At 33.9% G+C, this 19,778-nt stretch overlaps 2 protein-coding genes across 5 annotated transcripts; one reads left to right on the forward strand and one right to left on the reverse strand.

Moving 5' to 3' along the window:
• The first annotated feature begins 45 nt into the window (after positions 1-45).
• On the forward strand, positions 46-3,654 carry LOC105425586 (recQ-mediated genome instability protein 1). The gene is made up of 10 exons (XM_089080022.1): positions 46-292; positions 693-836; positions 930-1,130; positions 1,240-1,397; positions 1,502-1,795; positions 1,994-2,209; positions 2,286-2,412; positions 2,575-2,832; positions 3,007-3,102; positions 3,189-3,654. Exons 1-10 carry the CDS (start codon positions 173-175, stop codon positions 3,297-3,299), a joined length of 1,725 nt encoding a protein of 574 aa, XP_088936148.1. The 5' UTR covers positions 46-172; the 3' UTR covers positions 3,300-3,654.
• Positions 3,655-4,172: 518 nt separating this feature from the next.
• Positions 4,173-19,233, reverse strand: LOC105425548 (uncharacterized). 4 transcript variants are annotated; one of them, XM_089080044.1, is made up of 5 exons: positions 19,074-19,233; positions 9,096-9,164; positions 8,637-8,734; positions 8,394-8,540; positions 4,173-6,728 (listed from the first exon to the last, which is right to left on the reverse strand). In XM_089080044.1, exons 1-5 carry the CDS (start codon positions 19,087-19,089, stop codon positions 6,549-6,551), a joined length of 510 nt encoding a protein of 169 aa, XP_088936170.1. In that variant the 5' UTR covers positions 19,090-19,233; the 3' UTR covers positions 4,173-6,548. The 4 variants fall into 4 exon arrangements, with proteins under 4 accessions (XP_088936170.1, XP_011634680.1, XP_025073655.1 ...); XM_011636378.3 differs by having other exon boundaries at positions 8,637-8,740; XM_025217870.2 differs by lacking the exon at positions 19,074-19,233 and adding an exon at positions 11,474-12,544.
• Between the last annotated feature and the right edge of the window lie 545 nt (positions 19,234-19,778).

Genomic DNA, 19,778 nt, shown 5'->3' on the forward strand with positions numbered 1-19,778 from the left:
CGACATACAACGTATTGTAGAACAAGCCTTAATGTGTACACTTTTTGACCTAGTGCAACCAGTATAGGAACAGAACAAACGTCGGTCTCATGCTTCGGGAATAATTTTATCATACTAGTTGTATTTTAGATACGACATCTATAATATAAAAAAAATAAGGAAGGGCGCAAAAATGAATGAAAGTTTGTTGAGACGGATAAAAAGACAGCTAAATGCGAAATTTTATGTGATGAACAACGCATGGTTAAAAGATTGTGTCGAATTCTTTATTAGAGACAAGATGCCTCAAGAAGTGCGTTGCAATTTATTACTTTTATCATTCCTCATGTATCGTCGTTAATTGATATGTTGAAACAACAATATGTTGTAACTATTTTATATTAAAAACTTTTAGACAAGTTGACCTTAAATGTTTTATTATAATTCTTAATTTTTAAGTAATATTATATACTTTTTACATTATCATATATAAGAGTGAATTACGAGAATATTTTAAAAAATATTTAATAATTTTTCATTTTGTATGTGAATATTTGAAATAATTTTATATCGCATATAAAAAAGTTTATTATAAAAAAATAAGACGGAGAATCAGAAAATCATTTAATTATCAAATAACATTGAAGTTATTAAAATTATTTTTAATTTGATATTAATATTTATTATTTATGTAATTTATATTGTCTTTGTAGTTGATGGATAAACATATTTTCGAATTTGTGGAAAGCCAATGGCAGTTAAGTGACTTGCGGGAGATTAGTAATGAAAATGGATGTTTGCCAAAGAATTTGGCACAACAGGCACATATAGTTTTAACTGATACCTATATTCTTCAAGTAAGCTTTGTGATATACCTTTTATGTTGGTACATAAACTTTTACCTCGGTAAATCAAATATTATATATGTAAATTATCTGATATGAGTATAGGTAGACAAGATGTATGACATAGCAAGTTCCAAGTATAAACAGCTTTGTGAAATTCGCAAAATTAACAATGATAACTTAGAAATAATGGAAGAAGAAAAATTAATAGAACGACAGAAAGCCAGAAGAATGATGCAACTGTGTCTCACCGATGGAGTACAGGATGTCACTGCTATAGAATATACACCGCTCAAACAAATAAATGTAATAAATTATTCATTATTGCATGTTTTGTAACAAAAATTCTAAAATCAGATAACTCATACAAATTATTTAATTAAAACAAAATAATTTTACAAATGTTCTTTTGCAGGGTACATTACTTCCTGGCTACAAAGTGATGATAATTGGTCCAATCAATTGCAGACGTGGCATTATTCTTTTAGAAGATGGTAAATATAAGGAGATAGGTGGAGAAGTAGAATCTTTGTTAAAACCCAATGCATTAGAAAATGTCTTGGCAAGAGCTCTGTAAGAAGTAGTTAATTTTTCTTGTATTTAAATTATTCTCTTCTTCAATTAAGTCTTTAGTTGTCATCTCTTCTTTACTCTCTCTATTTTATTTAATTGTCCAGAGGAGAAATAGAAAATTTTGATCCATATAATGATATTGGACCATCCAAGATGACGAGTCTAAATCCACAGAATACAATATCTAATAACAAAGACAATTTCTTTGATGATGATTTTGAAGAAGCTGTCAATTTGGAAGCAGTGACAGCAATTGAACGACAAAATCAAGAAGTCAAACCTGTTAAACATTTTAGACATTTTGAAAATGCATGCAATCACAGAGAAACTAGAAAAGAAACAGATGAAATTATGGAAGAAATCTTGGAAGATATAGACTTTGAACCCCTAGAAAATTGGTTAGTATTAAAATTATAAGAAAAATTATTATTTATTTTGTTTTAATTTATAATTTAGGTAATAATATTATTTTTAACGTTATGAAGATTTATTTTCAAGTTCATTACGTGTTATTGTCTTGATATGGAAACAAGTTTTACTTTTCTCCATATATAATTTTTTAATTTCATTATATCAATATATAATAATTGTTCTAGGCCAAATAAGTCTCCAATGAAATTCATACAGACATCATCATCCCAAATAGATACAAAGAAAGTCGGTAAAAAGAATATAATCATCAAAGAAACTTTCACACGTGATTCTTGTAGTAAATCATTACTTTCTGCAGATTCTATTAAGAAAAAAAGCTCAGAATTCCCTGATGATGATTTTCACTTTAATGATTGCAACATTAAAAAGAAATTACGAAGGTTCCCTATCTTTGTATTTTTGTTTCATATTTCAAATTTATTATCGTATTATTTATTTATCCATGTTATATTTCAGTCAACAAAATGAAAATCCTTCAAAAAGTAAGAATGAATTTTTGCCATTAATACCTCAAATAGATCGTAATGCTCTAATAAAAGAGAAACATACTCCCATACAAGTGACACAAAGCGAAAAACTAATGGTAATAATTAATGATATAAATAGTTGTGTAACATTTATAATATTTTCCTTGCGAATGGCATTTTTATATATATATATATTTTTTTTTAATTAAAATTATTTTCGAAATTATTTCATTTTTATATATATTTTTTTCATTCTCTTATTTAATTTAATATTTTAGTTGAACGAGTGCACGTCAAGGACAGTACAACAAATACCAAAGACTGAAATTATTTCTAACACTTTCGCGCCTTCACCAATTCCCAAAATCTATGATTTGAGTGATGTATTACGTGAACCTATTATTGGAAAGGTATATAAAACAGTGAGAGGTCAAGTGAAAAGCCATTCAGCACTAACAAAACAGGGTAAATGTTGGTCAGTAACAGCACTAATTACGGATCACACGTCTAGTGTAGAAGTCTGTTTCGATACTGAGGTATGTAATAGAAAGATTTCTAAAAGTTCTTAGTCTTTAGTCATTATAACATCGAAAGAAAGAAATCTTGTTTATGTTTTGTTTTCTGATAATTCTGGTCACAAGAGACAAAAATATCAAATTTTTTACTGATTTCATTGATATTTTATAAACGAGATATTAAAATTATTTTAGATTCTAGAAGAATTTCTTGGATTCACTGTACAAGAATTTTTGCAGAAGAAAAAACTTGCCAAGTTAAATTTTGAAATAAACAATGAATTACGATTGGTAAGTTGAATATATTTACAGTTAGTTAAGAATAATATCTTACAATTAGTTAAGAATGATATCTTTTTCAAATTCAAATTCTTCAGAGTTTACGTAAGGCGCAACATAAGATTCAGAATTTGGATGCATTCTTAAAACTGGAATTGGCTCAGGATCAAATACCCAAAATTGTTGGTATCACGCAATTGACTACATAACAAAAGGAAAATTTTAATAAGAGACTTATCAAATTATAAAACAAATTGCATTTATGAGAAATTTAATAACTTTTTTAAATTTAAAAATATTCTATATTTTGTACAGAGTAAGCCTGATGTATAGTACCCTGTATAGTATAAAATAAACTTTTAATCTTTTGTTGCTGGAAATTAAATAATTTCTAAAAAATATTTATCATGCTGCTTTAATTAGTAATGTCTAAACTGTAAGACTAATTGTACTACTGACTGACTAGTTATCGCAATTATATTGAATCTCAAGCGGAAAAAGATATATCGAAATTTCTTACGTGGCATTTGCAAATAAAGAGATAATTGGGTAAAACATTTGAAATTTCTTTAAGACACTTGTGAAAATGCACGGAACTAAGAGTGAGCCGCAGGAATTTTATTACAGCTTCTTACTATGACAAAAGGATGAACTAATAAATGTGAAAAATAACGTGCTGACAAACTTTTTATTGCTCGTTATTTCGTTATTATGTGCTTAATAGTGCAGATTTCACTTGTTTCGTACTTACTAAATTTATAAAAATAGACAGCACCTAAAATTTTGAATTTTGTATGTAAAAGCATTTTTTCCAACAGCTGTCAAACTATGCATTTTTCTGTCTGAGTAGGCTCTATTTTACATTTCTTTTACAGTTATTTATTGACTATCAGAAGGAGAAAGGGGATCCGTCCATTTTCACAAGTATCTTAAAACCATCTCAAGTATTATTTTATAGTCAAATCTATTGCAAGTTACGTGCAATAAATTTCACTGTGTCGTTTCTCGCTTATGACGTAACGATTCCACTATGGCCGCCGCGATTAGTCAGGAACCTTTAAATTAATTAAAATATTAAAATATTTAAAATCAATTTTTTTATATTTCTTTTTACATGCATAAAGTAATCACTCACCAGAGAACAAATTTCAATTAACGAATTGCATGATCATAGCATTTATTAACTGGTACAATTGATCATCGCGCAATGGTACATTTTTGTCTCAACTCATTGTTTTCTCTTGTTTTTTTCCTCTCTCACTCATTTTTTCTTTTACTTACATACACATGTTCTCTCTCTTTCTCTCTATTTCACTCGTTTTTTCACTTGTTGAATGTGATAACAAGTTCACAGTTTCAATATCGGTTTTTATTGTTACAATAGATTTACGCTTATTGCACGCTTTTCTGTGATATAAAATTCATTCCACACACACCCACAAACACACACACACACTCTCTCTCTCTCTCTCATTCCCTTTCTTATTCTCTTTTGAGATATAAAATAAATCGTTGAAATACGTCACGCCGATGATTCTGTCTCTAAGGAGGCTCTGCAAATAAATTGTTTAAATAACAATAATTTAAATATAAATATCAACGCAGTCTCGTGACTTCCTATAATCGACATTGGACTCTTAGTCTTTCCTTATCCTCGATCCTTTTCTTCTTTCTGCTTTGATGAGCGCAACGATAGTATCGTTTTTTTTTTCTGTCGGTAATATCAGTCCGTCTTTCGTTGATTTAACTAATTTGTCCTTCATAAAATAACATTCTTGCAATAACTATTCGCGATCAATGCATATTAACTGCTTCGAGCCTTCGGATCTTTTCATATCGTAATCGGACCTCTAAATTCATGAATTATCATCAAAGACATATGGGTCCTCTGCAATTTGTATATTTATATGATTAAAGATCCTTAAAATTTTACCTCATCGGAAATGCTCGATCGGTAATTAAGTTTAAAAAAATTTAACTAAAATTTTCAAATTTCTGTTGTGTGTAGAATCTTAACTAATATAAGCCACTAAAGCTAGATCCTGAAGACCTTGAATTCTGGGAAAGTCGAGATCATAAATAAGTCACTATTTTATTTCTTTTAATTCTCGTATGACAAATGCAGGGTTATTTTGATCCGTGAGCGATAAAATAACTCGGAAACGGTTAATGATGGCGTTCGGAGGACTTTCGCGAAAACGATCACGATGTTGTATTTGCGTCGGTAATGATATGAAATACAGTACAAGATGAAAATTGTAATAAATTTGTAAGAATCATACAAAAAATATTCATTATTTCATGTATTAGAACATTAAAAAGAAAATATATGTTCAAAATGTGTTTTTATATATAATTCCTTTCCAAAACTAGTTTGAAATATAAATTCTATTATGAGTCAAAATGATCCTGCATTCGTCTCCCGCGTCCGTCGAAAACCATTCGTCTTCCGAGGGTTAATTAGAATTTATATTTATTTTAAAGTCTTACATCATTTGGCAATTTGGCAATTTGAGTTTCCTTCATCAATTGTAGAAAGGCCAAATTCCCCCCCCCCCCCCAAAAAAAAAGAAAAAAAAGATATTTCAAAACACTGAGATTCTCAATCCTTTGGAAATATTGAGTCCTTTGATTTTTAAAATCACAAAGAAACTTACACTTTTCTAGCTCATAATTAACAAATTGCGATTTTGCTTTTTAAAACTTTTTGAATTTTCGGAAAGTCTGATCGTAGAAATTTGGAATTTTCGGATTCGTGATCCGATAGCGAATTTTGTCAAGTTTTCAATAATCACAAATTATCAGTATTTCGAATCTCAGGCTTTCACGAAGTTTTCAAATATGTGAATATATGAGTTTCTTCAAAACTCGCGTAACGCTCAATACTGACTTTTCCACAGAACGATGAGTTTTCGAGGAATTAGCTTTCGAGGATGTTCGATGAGCGTCGTCATGTCCGAGTTTCGACATGTCCGGGACGATTCTCTGCAGTTCAACAGTACATGAGATGCGCAGATCGATCACCAAGCGGCGACAATGTCCTTGAGATCATTGGATCGCTTTTATCGATCGTAAATATCGCCGTACATGAATCGCATGGAAACTCTCGGTTGCTATCTTAGTATCATCATGTCAAAATGTATATTTCGTGTATGTGTGTACGTATATATGTATGTATGTATGTATGTATGTATGTATGTATGTATGTATGTATGTATGTATGTATGTATGTATGTATTGTATATCTATTGCATGTATGTAGGTGATCACTCCGCGCACACGATACACTAATAGATATTAATGCAGCTGCTTTCCGGCAGAGATGAGAAAAGCAGAGCTCTAACGGAAATTTACCTACATAATCTCATCATCTCAACACACAGCGCTTTCGACAGTTAATGTGGTGTGTATGTGTATGTATTTTCCGCGTGTGTAGTAGATGTATTATGAAAGGTGGTTTACCAAAAGGTATAACCGCCCTCCGTTCCTCCTCCCAGGAACGAGCCCTTCTTTTGCGAAAGGGCTACACTGTGGCCGGCCATCGCGGCCAGCTGTGCAGCATTCGCAGCCACTCCGGGTGGCGGCGGTGGCAATACGGGCTGCGAGATGCCATCGAACCGCGTACCGTCGAAACCGTTCTGTAAAATAAACATGAACATTAGTCATTAAAATAAGAAAAAAGATCTATATCTGGTAAACTTCGATACTTTTTTCAAACGAATTTAGGGATTCATATAATTTCGTTATCTCGGTAAATAAAAGAATATACTCCGATAGCCAAACGTGCCGAGAGCACGCATTGCAAGTTATGCTACGTATTATGTCGGCAAAGATCGAACAGTCCAGCATAAATTACCTTCGGCATCGTGGAAAAATGACAATAATAACTTCGATATATTCGAATATCGATTTACATGCTTCTTTTAGAAATTGATCATAAAACTTTTTAATTGAAACAGAAAAGAGGAAGAGAAAAATAAAGAGGGGGGGAAGTGCGAGGGAAGCGGAGAAAAAGGTGGAAATGGAGAAAGATGGAGGAACGAGGCATGAAAGGGGGAAGGGAAAGGAGAGGGAAGGGAGAAGGATAGAAGGAAAAGGAGAAGAGGAAGGATGGGAGGAAGAGAAGGAGAGAAAGGAAAAGAGAGAAGAGAAAAAGAAAGAGAAATAGAAAAGGGAGAGGGAGAGGGAGAGGAAGAAAAAGAAAGAGAAGAGAGGAGAGAGAGAGAGAGAGAGAGAGAGAGATGTAGTGAAGGAGAGAATGAGGGGAGAGGAGGAGAGAGAGAGAGAGAGAGGATGGAAAGGAAGGAGGGAAAGATGGGAAGGAGATATATTGCCGGAGATATATTACTATACGTATTATCTTTTGTAGCGTACACGCTTTCGTGTGCATGCGTGCGTGCGTGCGTGCATATACGTGCAATTATAAGAATGCCAAGTTCCTGAAATCAAGTATACACTGCGAAAAAGCTGCGAAAATAGCTAGAAATTAAGAAGCGGCAAAAGCAATAGGCATAACATCGATACATTAATCAATCAATTTCAAGTCGTAATTACAAATCTTGCATTGATTTATATTAAATTAGTATGCTGTCACTTTTTAAAATTAAATTACTTTAAATTATAAAAAATAAAACAATAAAAAACAAAATGATAATACAAAGGTAATAAATTTATACTTGAACAAAAATTATGTTAAAAAATTAATATTAGAAAATAATTGATGTTAAATAGTTGATGAAAATAGTTGATGTTAAAAGTTAATTCATTTCGAATTAACCAAGTTATGTTGAAACTTATCTTTTTAATTTTATTAAATTAATTTATTACTGTTCAATCTTAATTGTAAACAAATATTTACAAATATTTCAACTTGTAATTAAATTAACTTCCAACCATGTTGATAATGGCAGTGATTTTCAAATATGAAATTTGTTAACTGTTGTTAATTGTTAATTATTCGATACAAATGTAATTTAAATTATTTATGTTGATCGTACACCGACCAAAAAGTAATTATGTTCTTGCCATAATGTTATCAAAAATAAAAATAATGTTGAAAGAACTGCTACTAAGTAGGAATCGGGAGATAAAATTCAAAATTCAATTATGTCGCTAATTAAGCAAATTGCCATATCAGATCTCAATATTATTACACTGAGATCAACATAATCAACATAATTCGTGTGCACACAAAATTGTTGTGTGCATATGTATTCACAACTGTTACGTTTTAAAAAAATGAAATTTAAAAATGAAATTTTTTAAAGGAATATTTTTTTAAAGAAATATTTATCAATACTTACGGGTACCATAATAGTAGGTCTTACAGGAGCAGGTTGCATAGCAGGATAATATGCCGTTGTTGCAGCTAATGGTGGATAATATTGCAAGGGATATCCTGGTGGGTAATATTGCAAGGGATATCCTTGCCCGTACATTGGTTGATACATCTAAATGAGAATTTATTAAATGATATTTATTAAATGAAATTTACATTTTGTGTCCTTTGAATCGTTGATTGAACAAAATGTATCTGAATGACTCACCATAGGATGTGTAAGAGTCTGATCATATGTCGGCGGTGGTGGGCCTTGCGTTGCGTACAACTGAGGCTGATTAGGAAATACTCCATAGGGGGCGGCGCCTGCAACTATTGATATTAATAAATATAAATATTATTAGAATCATCTAATATAAAACGTACACACTGTTTCAACTTTAAATAAATAACAAAAGAAAAACTGGATACAGCTAAATCTCTCGATCATCAATTTTCTATCCTTAGCAATTGTTTCAGCTTTATTTTTATACAACACACAGAATAAAAAAAAATTTTTCTTTTATTTTTGACAGTCAAATATAATATTATTATATAATAATATTATTATATAATAATACAAAGACAAAGACAAAGAAATAAATATTCAAACAGCGCAGTCAACGAATGCGCGTGTTTTCGCGTTCCCAACTTTTTGCGGGATTATTAAAGGAAAAGCTTATCTTACCACCGTAGGTCGGGGGTTGCGTCGGCGCGGGGACAAAACCAGTTGGTGGATGCGGCGCCACCGGATACGCTGTAACATAAGGCAATGCGAAATGCAGCTCCACCTGAATTCACAGGTAGCGAATGGCGTATGTGTGTATATATATATATGTGGTGTATGGTGTGTGTGTGTGTGTGTGTGTGTGTGTGTGTGTATATGTGTGTGGGTGTGTGTTCGATCTAAGCCAACATGGTACGTTGTACCACACTGCCAGAAAGGTTGAGTGCCGGCGCACCCCGTCCGCGTCCCGACGCGGTACCGAAAAGATTGAATCCACGCGTGATCTTAGCAGATCGTAAAACCCCGTCCGCGTCGAGCACGCGTAGAGCACGTCGTCGAGATCGGGGACGCGATTGAATCGTCTCTTCCTTACTTTCTGCGATAACAGAATCGATTAATTTTATCATCTTGAAATTAACGACGAATAATTCAGTTTGAAGTGACTTGATTCGAAGCGAGTCGAAATCGAACAAATCTTCGATTATAATTTTTAATTATTATTTTAATCCTCAATTTATTTCTTCAACTATCTGCAGCAACTACTCGAAGTGATCTCACCGAATATCAAGTTCAACTTTCATTTGCATTCTCTTTTTTGATATTTCTCGATCAAGATAATTCGATCAAGATACCAATGGTTCAAGATAGGATCGCTCAATTAAAGTCAATTTAATAATTTAGATTAATTAAAATAACTAATGTGACAATTTTGAGAATCGTTCCCCAATTTTTAAAAAGCTTATTTCGAAACGATTACTTGAAAATCCCATTTCCAATCGATCTAGTAGCTCCAAAATAATTTTCGATTTCATTAATTTCAAGATGATTGTTTAACAATTAATAATATCGAGATAATTCTTGTCCTCTAAGAGTAAGCTTGAAGATAATCCGAAAGATAGGCCTTCTGCCACATCAGAGAGAGAGATCATCCAACGCGCCGCCGATCCTCAGAGTGGTACTCCCACACCCAAGTATATCTTACACATGACATACACCGTTTTGATCAAGATACTATTCAAAGCTCAAACAATGTTAGTCACTAAATAATGGTGAAAAGAAATAACCGAAGATATTGCGCCCGCCTGTCACTCCCGGTGCCTTCTTTGAGCTTTATTCAGCCTGGCGTAAACTGCCGGGGCGCAGACGGGCTTCTTGATAAAAACATTTACAAGGTGACCAACCACTCCTCTGATCCCAAAAGGCATCGACTTGGTCTTTACGTTTATTACGTTTATTTACCTTAAAATTACTTATCAACGACATAATTAACATTTTTCCCAATAATTCCGGCATGTATTTAGAAATTTGTTTCTCAATGAGATATGAACATCCTTTCCTATAGATGTAAATAAAAGAAAATATTAAAAGGATTGAAGTTTAATCTAAAAAAAAAAAAAAAATTAAAAATTTAATATGTCTACAGTACAACTGATACATACTATATTGTCATAAATAATATTGATAAATAGAGTTAAAGAAAAATGCGAGAGTCTTTATCAACTAAAATCTCATTAGAACAATATAAATTTAAACGAATTATATAGTAAATTTTTCGAAGAAAAATTCGAATTTTTCGAATTTTTCTTTCTTTTCGAGAAGTTGATCACCTTGGACCATACCCATTCGAGGATCCATAAGATCGCTAATAGATCAATCCACACAAATGGATCCACGATTAAGGAGTTAAAACGAATCGTGCTCGAGAATAATTTGAGACACTGATAAATCTTCCCAAATTGAATAAATTTATACATTTACATTTTATTGCTGAAATTTTAATAAATTTGAATGCATTCATTTCTGAATTTTGTTATTCAAAATTTAAATTCTGCATGTTTACCGACGGTTATTCTCGAACAATGACATTCGTTATTGAGCAACCTTTACTTCTAGAACTAAGATTTAATACGAAACCGATCTCAAAGCAAATAGCGTTACGCAATCAAGGTAGAAGCCAAATACATTCGTCTAAGAGGTCGAGCCTGAAGGATTCGCGTAAATATAAAGCATCAACAATCATCTGCACAATTCTATGAAATCTTCAAGATAAATCGTTAATACTTTGGAATCTCGTGCACTGACAAACGCCTTTTTTAATTTATAAAAATGTTAGAACATGTAGATGTTATCGAATTAAAACATCATGCAACTTAAAGTATTTTATATTCATGTGTACAAAATTTGTAATGATTTTATATACTCGGAAAAGAATTTAATATTTCAAATTTCATTGCTGAAAGTTTTACTATTTGAGGCGCTTAACAATTTTGATTAACTCTTAAATAATTTGGAAGCCATATTACATATTACGTAGATACGAGAAAAACCTGAAAACTCACAAACTTGGAATGTGATCATTCCACGTCTTTGTAGGATTGGGAGTTGAATTCTTAATAACATGTTTCACACTGCTCTTTAGCATTCCTGAAAATATCTGTTCACGATTGTGTCCTGCAATTATCCAAAACATTAACAATCCATTCGTTTATTTAATTTTATCAGTCATCGATTAACCCGTTATATTCACCATTTTCAACTATATCTTTATGTTTACATTGGATTTAAAAATTTGCAGAAATATTCGAAAGAAAATGTAATTTTTGGACACAACGGGTTAAAGATTAATCTAAATGCAAATCGACAAATCCCAAGGCTCGGCCGCGTTCAAAAAACAGAAAAACGACAAAACAGAGCTAAAATAAAGCCAGAAGATAAGAAGGATAACGGTTGCTCCAAAAAGTGATGTTAAAACAAGCCCAAGTAATCAAAGGACTCGCGATATGAAAACGGCAGTCTTAACATCATCATCATTATCATTGTGTCATCGTCCTCGTCATTGTCATCGTCTTCGTCGACGAGGACTTCACAAGTCGAGCCGAGAAGAAAAGCCTATACATTCCTTTCTTTCTCTTTCTCTTTTCGGGCGGTGAATGTGTAATTTATACATATGAGTATAGTGGTACGATGATTATGTATATATATATATATATATATATAATATTTAGATATGCATATATAGCGCTAAACTATATATGCATATCGGGCTCCACACATTCAAAAAGTCGTGACAAGACTCAGCAAACCACAAATTTCTGCAAATATCCAGAGATAAAGGTTAAACATGATTAAAAGTTCCTCGGAATCGTGTAAATAAGTAACGTTGGCGACCGGCCGTGTCGCGATGCCGCGAGACGTTCGGCCGCCTATTTCTTTCTCTAATCCTTTTAATTATCTAAACCGCGCCATGCGCCACGCACTGCCGCCATCGGGAGGTCAATTATCCTTCCGAAATTGCTTTCGTGTCTTTACAACATGACGTTGAGAGAAACGACGTCTTGGGGAGAGAAAAATATGTAATTTAGATATATGACTAAAGTGTGTGTGTGTGTGTGTGTGTGTGTGTGTGTGTGTGTGTGTGTGTGTGTGTGTGTGTGTACGCGCGCATGCACGCACGCACGCACGCACGCACACACACACGACGCGCGCGCACGCACGCACACACACACACACACACACACACACACACACACACACACACACACACAAAAGTTAAAAAATTTCTATTTTCCTTAAGAAAGAAAATAGATTAAATTCAATAATTTCGTTTCTTTGAGCATCTTTTGTTAAGAATTCTCGAAAAATATTCATTAAAATTGTTGAAAAATGTATTTTCAACATGAAATTATCTTAAACAGATATTTATAAAATTTCTTAAATTATGAAGCTATCGAGTTTTGCGAAAGAAATACAGATAGTCAAAAAAACGAGGATTTTCTGTCCTCCGGACGTCGTGCGCGCGATTGCGCTGGTGCTGCATAGACATATCGTACTCTAACATAAATATCAGCCCATACCAAATTGTTTATGATATAACCAAAGGCTGTTCGAATTAGCGGAGACCAGCAATCCAGCGCAGCTTATCACGCGGTGATCTCATGAACATTTGATAGCACAAATGCAGTATTTTACTTATTTTACTTTCAATATCTCTTTGTAAACGCTAGTATATATAATCTACGAGAAAGAAAGCAAAATTTTCAAGATTCCATAAATACGAAGAATTGAAAAGAGCAGTTATCAAAAAAACCTGTAAAATTTGAGAACAGAAAAATCCAAAAAGAACGAAAATTCAAAAATCCACAAGAATTAAAAAAAAAAAATAAATCCGATAAGAATAACTAGAACTTTGACGAACTATTACTTCCTGATAATTTTTAGTGCTCGTATTTTCAAATTAAAATTATAAATCGCTGAGATTGAAAAATGTGAAATCATTGTATTAATTCTTGATTTTCTTTTATTTTGTCGATTGCATCAATCGAACTGTTAAAAATATTAAAATGGATTATCTTGCACGATCGATTTACTTAAGAATTTGTGCTACACGTTCTGGGTACTGATCCATCCGCACATTCACGCAACCTCTGAGAAATAACAAGTGTCTATGTGTCACGGTGCAAACAATCGAATCAATCACAACCGATTATAATATTAATGCTAGTACGGCTTAATTGGTAAAAATATCTATCGCTTTTTTCTTTCTTTCTCTTTACTTCTCTCTCTCTCTCTCTCTCTCTCTCTCTCTCTCTCTCTCTCTCTCATTCTGTCACATACACACGCACATGTATACACATGCACGCATACACGAATGCACACATACACGCGCGCGCACACGCGTGCACCCACGCACGCATGCACGCTTTCTTTCTCTTTCACTTCTTCGATTGGTCTCAATAAGCAGTTCGACACTATTCAGAGTTAAATTTGCTCTATTCTTTCTCATTTCTGTTTTTTCTGTTTGTCTGTTTCACTGACCCATATTAAACAGTAACAAACGAAATTAAAGATTTATTTTGTCAGACAATTTATCGAAATGCTTCCGTGAACGACAAGATAGTAAGATGTATCCACAAGACGAGCAAGATTACCGGAAGTGTGACGGAAACGTGGATGTGCATTTTGTGAAACCGAAATTAAATTAAAAATTAGGAATCTATGATACCGAGTATCTGCAAATCCAATAATGTACAATAAAAGAAAAGAGAAAGATACTTTATCTCTTACTTTAAAATCTTCATTTAAACGATAAAAATTGTCAGAAGGAAACTCAAAAGTAAGAATACCTCTTTAGAATTATGTAAGAAACAAATGCAACGGACGATTAGAGATAAACCTTCATGTTTTCCAAAATCCGTCCTTTTTCTCCTGATAATCCCCAAATCGTCGACGAGAGGATACTCTCATCCAGTATCGATCTGCGTATCAACGAATGCTATTTCGTTTAAGCTCACTATTAACAATGTACACAATTACAAATCCTGTCAATCATGCGCATGCAGATCACGACACCGGAAGAATACGCCGCAATCGATTGGTGGAGTTCTCCTGATAAAAAATATAAAATATACTAAGATAATATTACAAATGTAATGTATAATAAATAAAATACAATATGACTTTTCACGATGGATGCGAAGAAACTTTTGTACCGTTCGAAACGCGAACGAGTCTTCCGGAGCGATGCACTAAGAAATATCTACAAAACTACGGTGATCACACAATATGACAATTCAAAAATGATGACATCAACCCGCTCGATCCTCCGCCTTTGCTGACAAAATGTCAGTCGCATCCCGAGGAGGAATCGAACGTGGATGAGGTAACAATGTCCAAAGCGAAATCGTGAGAACCGATTAAAACAGCATATCGAAAGAAAAAAAAAAAAAAAAAAAAAAACATGCACGATTATAGAAACAACGACAGCAAAGGACACAATCATCCTTCTCTTCTCCTTTTTCTCCTTTTTTTTTTCCCCTCAGAGAATGGACGATCGCGCCTTTTCTATCATCGAAGAGAAATTTTTTTTCTTTTTAACATGCGAGCAATATAAGATAACAAGTCGTAGCAAGATCGAAACTCATACTTGTACGGAAGCCTACTGGGAAATGCTAAAGGTGGAACGCAATTTCACTTTGAATTTTCTCACCGTTCACGGATGCTTTATCTTTTTTTTTCTTCTTCTTTTTGTCACTGTTGTGTGTGAAGTCAGCCACGTAAAAGCCGCGAGCTTGCAACGTAACGGTGGACGTGAAATTACGTTTCGTGATTCACCGCTTCTCTCGCTATAATGTCCAAGTCAAAACTACTCTCAAGCTACTAAAGAATCGATCTAAGATTACGTTACAATCAAGAAAAAAATCAAGATATCTATATCTGATATCACGTATCTACGACATGCAGCCACGCTACCACGAATTTCCTCAGTCAATAATTTTATTTTCTTTCTGTTACGAATCTTCTTCAAATTAATTCTTCCGAGTCGAGAGCTTTATATTGTCGAGGTTTTATATTATGGTGACACTCGGGAAATTTGTGGCGCAGCTCAAAGCAGTACATGCACTATTTGTTAAAAGTGAGCTAGCAACTTCCTAAAAAGATAAAAATATCGTCAAAAGTATACGCCGAGCTTAGATACAGCATTCGTGTACACCCGCAAGACCCAAAACCCGCCGTGCACGCGCGCGCAAGAAATTTTTGCCTTTTAGAAATTATGGATTTGGATAATTTGGAAAATGGTAAGTAATTAACAAGAGATTAGAATTGATAATATAGCAAGATTAGATTTTATGTATGAAAAAGGTTTATCAACTGGTAACTGGTAAATTATTGGAAATTTGTGAAAAAGATTTTCAACACATTTTATCTCAATTAAAATCCAATGGATTGCAATGCAATGGACTGCAATGCAATGAAATTCAATAGAACGCAATGATATTGATAAATTATTCCGTTACAATAGATTATATTACGATTGACATCAAAAGATATGATGATCGCAATTGTACTATGAATGTGCATACGTGCGCGAGCATGTCAGGCGTAGAAGAATAATAAAGAAAAAAAGGAAAAGTAAGAGCCTAAAAGAATAGTGAATAAAGCAATCAGCCAATATCACGAAATTCCAGTATAATATATTGGTACACCCATATCAATATCTTACGATCATATTGATTTGGATATATAGCGACCCGCGCCTCTGATTTCCAAAAGCGCCCAGTCGAATGGCGTGAACGCGGCGTCACGTGACGCCCACAGCCACGAAAATTCAAACAGATTCGAATCCCATGCGCGCGCTCTTTTTCATCAAATTTTTAGCGCCTCTCTAGCACAAGTCGTATATCCACTTCTTAGAATGGAAAATTGGAAGAGATAAGACGCTAGATCATGACTGATTATTAGAAAACCTGGAAAATCTGGATTTGAAAATACAAATCTCTGAAAACCTTCAAACCTTCAGAGCATAACATGGCTGTGTCGAAAGTCACGTAATTCGCGATTTAAACGTGGGGCGTTTTCTGCTTTAAATCAAGAGACGCTTGGTGCATTCTATATCTTTATGTATGTTGAGTCTAACAGAAGACTAGCGATTGCTTCTAAAGATAGAAGAATCATCCATTATTTTCTAATAAAAAAGAAAAAGAAAAGAAAAAAAAAAAAAAATTCCAGATGCGGAGAAAATGTAATAACTTCCTCACAGATGCATTTAAAACAAAATATACCGAATCATTTAATCCTTATGACAATGTCTCATTTTTGCTGCACAATGTAAAAAAAAAAAAAAAAGTACGCGATCAGCTAGAAGCAATCAATTGTCCTTACATTAGTCTTAACATAACAGGTGATATACATATTTATATATAATATATATATTTATGTGTGTGTATACATAATATATGTTGGTATATAAACACGTAGTGAGTTAAGGTAATATATAGAGTAAGGTGAGGTTAGATACGTGGCTTAGGCTGCGACGGTCTCCGGAGCTCCACCTACTGACTGGGATCAAATCGTCTTTGTAATGGTCCGCTGCAAACATATTGACAGCCAAACTGTAGGCACTATCCCTTCGCTCAGCTGCTACATTGCCATAAGTATAAACGGTAGCAGACTCGCAGCAGTACATAACGTTATCTTCACATTACCAACAATTATTATGACAAAGAGGGCATATCAGCCCTCCACTTACAGGCTAAACTTTACGTATATCCTTATAATACTGCGTTCTATTATAGAAGCGCAGCACCTGCTTAGGGAAAGACTCGGTAATGAAATGTCGCCGTCAACCGTCAAGGTTTTATCGTTCTTACATGACAAGGATAAATCTCTGCCGAAGCTTTTCCAGGTATCTCAGATCGCGTTCCGTGCGGAAGAAACAAAAATGTATTCCTTCCAATACCTGGAATGACTTGAGCAAATGAATAGACGCACAATCGCCTTGACTCCAATGTTTGTTCGATCGTTATCGATAACGAAACTGTTTTTGTCAAATTCTGACTCTTAAGTTCTACGGGTCCTTTAAATCATGCACCTTATACACGGCGTTTGCGCATTCTCACTTTCTGTAACTAGCCCCTACATCTGTAAGAACACAACTGAGTAATACAAAGAGATGACCTCCGGAATTCCAGGTTTATCAAAGATTCAAACACGAAATAAAAAGAATAAGTTTGTATCCTTGGAATCTTTATATAGCACAGTTCAAAATCATGTTTTAATTCTTGATACATAACACACATCATATACACACACGTGTATGTTATTTAAAAAAAGTGTTCCGTGCAAGAGCTTGACTAACCATATAACAATTTGGCAATGATCTCATTACTATATGAAAAATAAATATACGTATTTTTTTAAATCAAGATTTCATATTATCAAATACAATATTAAGAAAAAATAAAATAATCTATCAATTCAATAATCTATGTTTCTAAGGTGGCTGAGGTGTCATTTTAATACATAATATCTTATCATCAAAAATTAAAATATTTTATAATAAACAGCTCTGAATTCAAAAAGTTAAGAGAAATTCAAGTTTAATACAAGAATTTGAAAATAAAATGTGAATCAATAAAGGAAATAAAAAAACGGAAAATGTCTAAAGGATATATAATAAGGATATAAATGCCGAAAAAGAGAAAAATGAGAATTTAATAACAATAAAGAATAGGAATCCCAAGAATTTGAGAGTTCAAAGGAATTAGTTGTGAAAAACTGCGACAAAAATCTGCTTTACAAAGTAGATTAAAAATTTTAAGCTCATATGGGAATTTCAAGGATAGCTGCAAGTATAACTTATAAACTAGAAAGAAATTAAAACTTGGGACATAAGAATTCAGAGATTTGAAAACATGAAAATTTTAGTAGCATTAATAGCAATTTGAAGAGTCCTGATTAAAATCTATAAGACTTAGAGAACATAAAAATTGAAAAGTTTATGAAAAAGATTTGGGCAGCTCGCGGCATAAATACGAGAAAACTTTTTCTTTCATTGCTCCTTTTCAATAAGAGAACGAACAATTCTCCGGAGGCCATTTTGTATTCCCAACGCGATGCGCGGTATTGATTTGTCCTGTCAACCCGGGCCAAGTATTCAAGCGGTCCGTACCGGTGTGTCTGCCCGCTCAACGCGCGAAGGGCAGGTAACGCCATACCGCGTTATAGACCGTCTGCACCAGGAGTCGCGTCGATGACGACGTCGCTTCAAATGATGACCAATCGTCGCATCGAGTGACAAATGATGAAGTACGGCTTATCTCACATACATATATATGTGTGTATGTGCGCGCGCGCGCGTGCGTGTGTGCTCTGTGTGTGTATGTGTATGTGTATGTGTACGTATGTATGTTGGATGTATGTAGCTATACATATGTGTGTGGTGTGTGTATGTGTGTGTGTGTTTTTGTAGGTGAGCACGCGTGCCTGTGTACGTATCGACGTATACATATATGTGACGCGCGTCTTATATATATATATATATACATATATATATATATATGTATATATATATATATAGCCCGTGTAGATGCGTGTATATTTCCCTTCCTCTGTCAGTATACGTTACACGCAATTAAATGGTAACGAGCGGCATATAGTTACCTTTCTTGTCGGTCATTATTGCTTAAAGTTTCACAATTTACTAAAAAAAAGAGAAGTACGTTATTCCTAATTAAATCACCGATTCAAGTCTCGCAACACTGTCGGCCGACGGGAACGACTGTGACATTTGACAGACACTAGCGCCGTTTATTGAGCGTGCTTGTGGCGTTGCGGCACCGTTGCGCGCTTTCACTTAGTCCGTACGTCTATTGGCCCGCGAATTCAACCAATAAGACATCGTCTACGATGCATATAGATGAGTGCGATCCACTTGCCGCTAGAAATAACTTGGACGCGTTAAAGCGTAAGGTTTTCCGCAAGAGATCACATGTGCACAATTGTATTTTATATGTAGATATATTAAATATAGATATACACTATTACACTTTCTAACGCCGTTGTGGGTCCAAGCATTATCCTTATGGATTGGGATTTATACATGGTGTTTCGCGACTTCTGCCACCGCTTGTAAAAAAAATTGATGGGACCGAGATGAACATAAAAGTCCCATATCATTTTGTGATATTCGCAATAATACTCGAAATGTTATTTATTAAAAATCACCGTATTAGTCCAGCTCACCGGCAATACAAGCGCGCGGCAAGATACTCCCGCCCGAGGATCATTGGTCTAGTTTCCACCGATGTCTTAATTCGCTCCTAATATGACGTAGAAACTAGATTTGAGTCGATGGAAACGCGATAA

The sequence above is a fragment of the Pogonomyrmex barbatus genome, unplaced genomic scaffold (assembly GCF_055798465.1).
Source record: "Pogonomyrmex barbatus isolate J1 unplaced genomic scaffold, ASM5579846v1 scaffold3, whole genome shotgun sequence".
Lineage (NCBI taxonomy): Eukaryota > Metazoa > Arthropoda > Insecta > Hymenoptera > Formicidae > Pogonomyrmex > Pogonomyrmex barbatus.

What these genes read in the sequence shown, in the direction of transcription:
- LOC105425586 (XM_089080022.1), top strand. Translation starts at nt 173, where the DNA reads ATGAATGAAAGTTTGTTGAGACGGATAAAAAGACAGCTAAATGCGAAA. An exon ending in TTTGAACCCCTAGAAAATTG is followed by an intron (nt 1,796 to 1,993) that starts GTTAGTATTAAA and finishes TAATTGTTCTAG; the next exon opens with GCCAAATAAGTCTCCAATGA. An exon ending in CACAAAGCGAAAAACTAATG is followed by an intron (nt 2,413 to 2,574) that starts GTAATAATTAAT and finishes TTAATATTTTAG; the next exon opens with TTGAACGAGTGCACGTCAAG.
- LOC105425548 (XM_011636377.3), bottom strand. Translation starts at nt 11,534, where the DNA reads ATGTTATTAAGAATTCAACTCCCAATCCTACAAAGACGTGGAATGATC. An exon ending in AATGATCACATTCCAAGTTT is followed by an intron (nt 9,165 to 11,473) that starts GTGAGTTTTCAG and finishes CTTATGTTACAG; the next exon opens with CGTATCCGGTGGCGCCGCAT. An exon ending in GCAACCCCCGACCTACGGTG is followed by an intron (nt 8,741 to 9,095) that starts GTAAGATAAGCT and finishes TAATATCAATAG; the next exon opens with TTGCAGGCGCCGCCCCCTAT.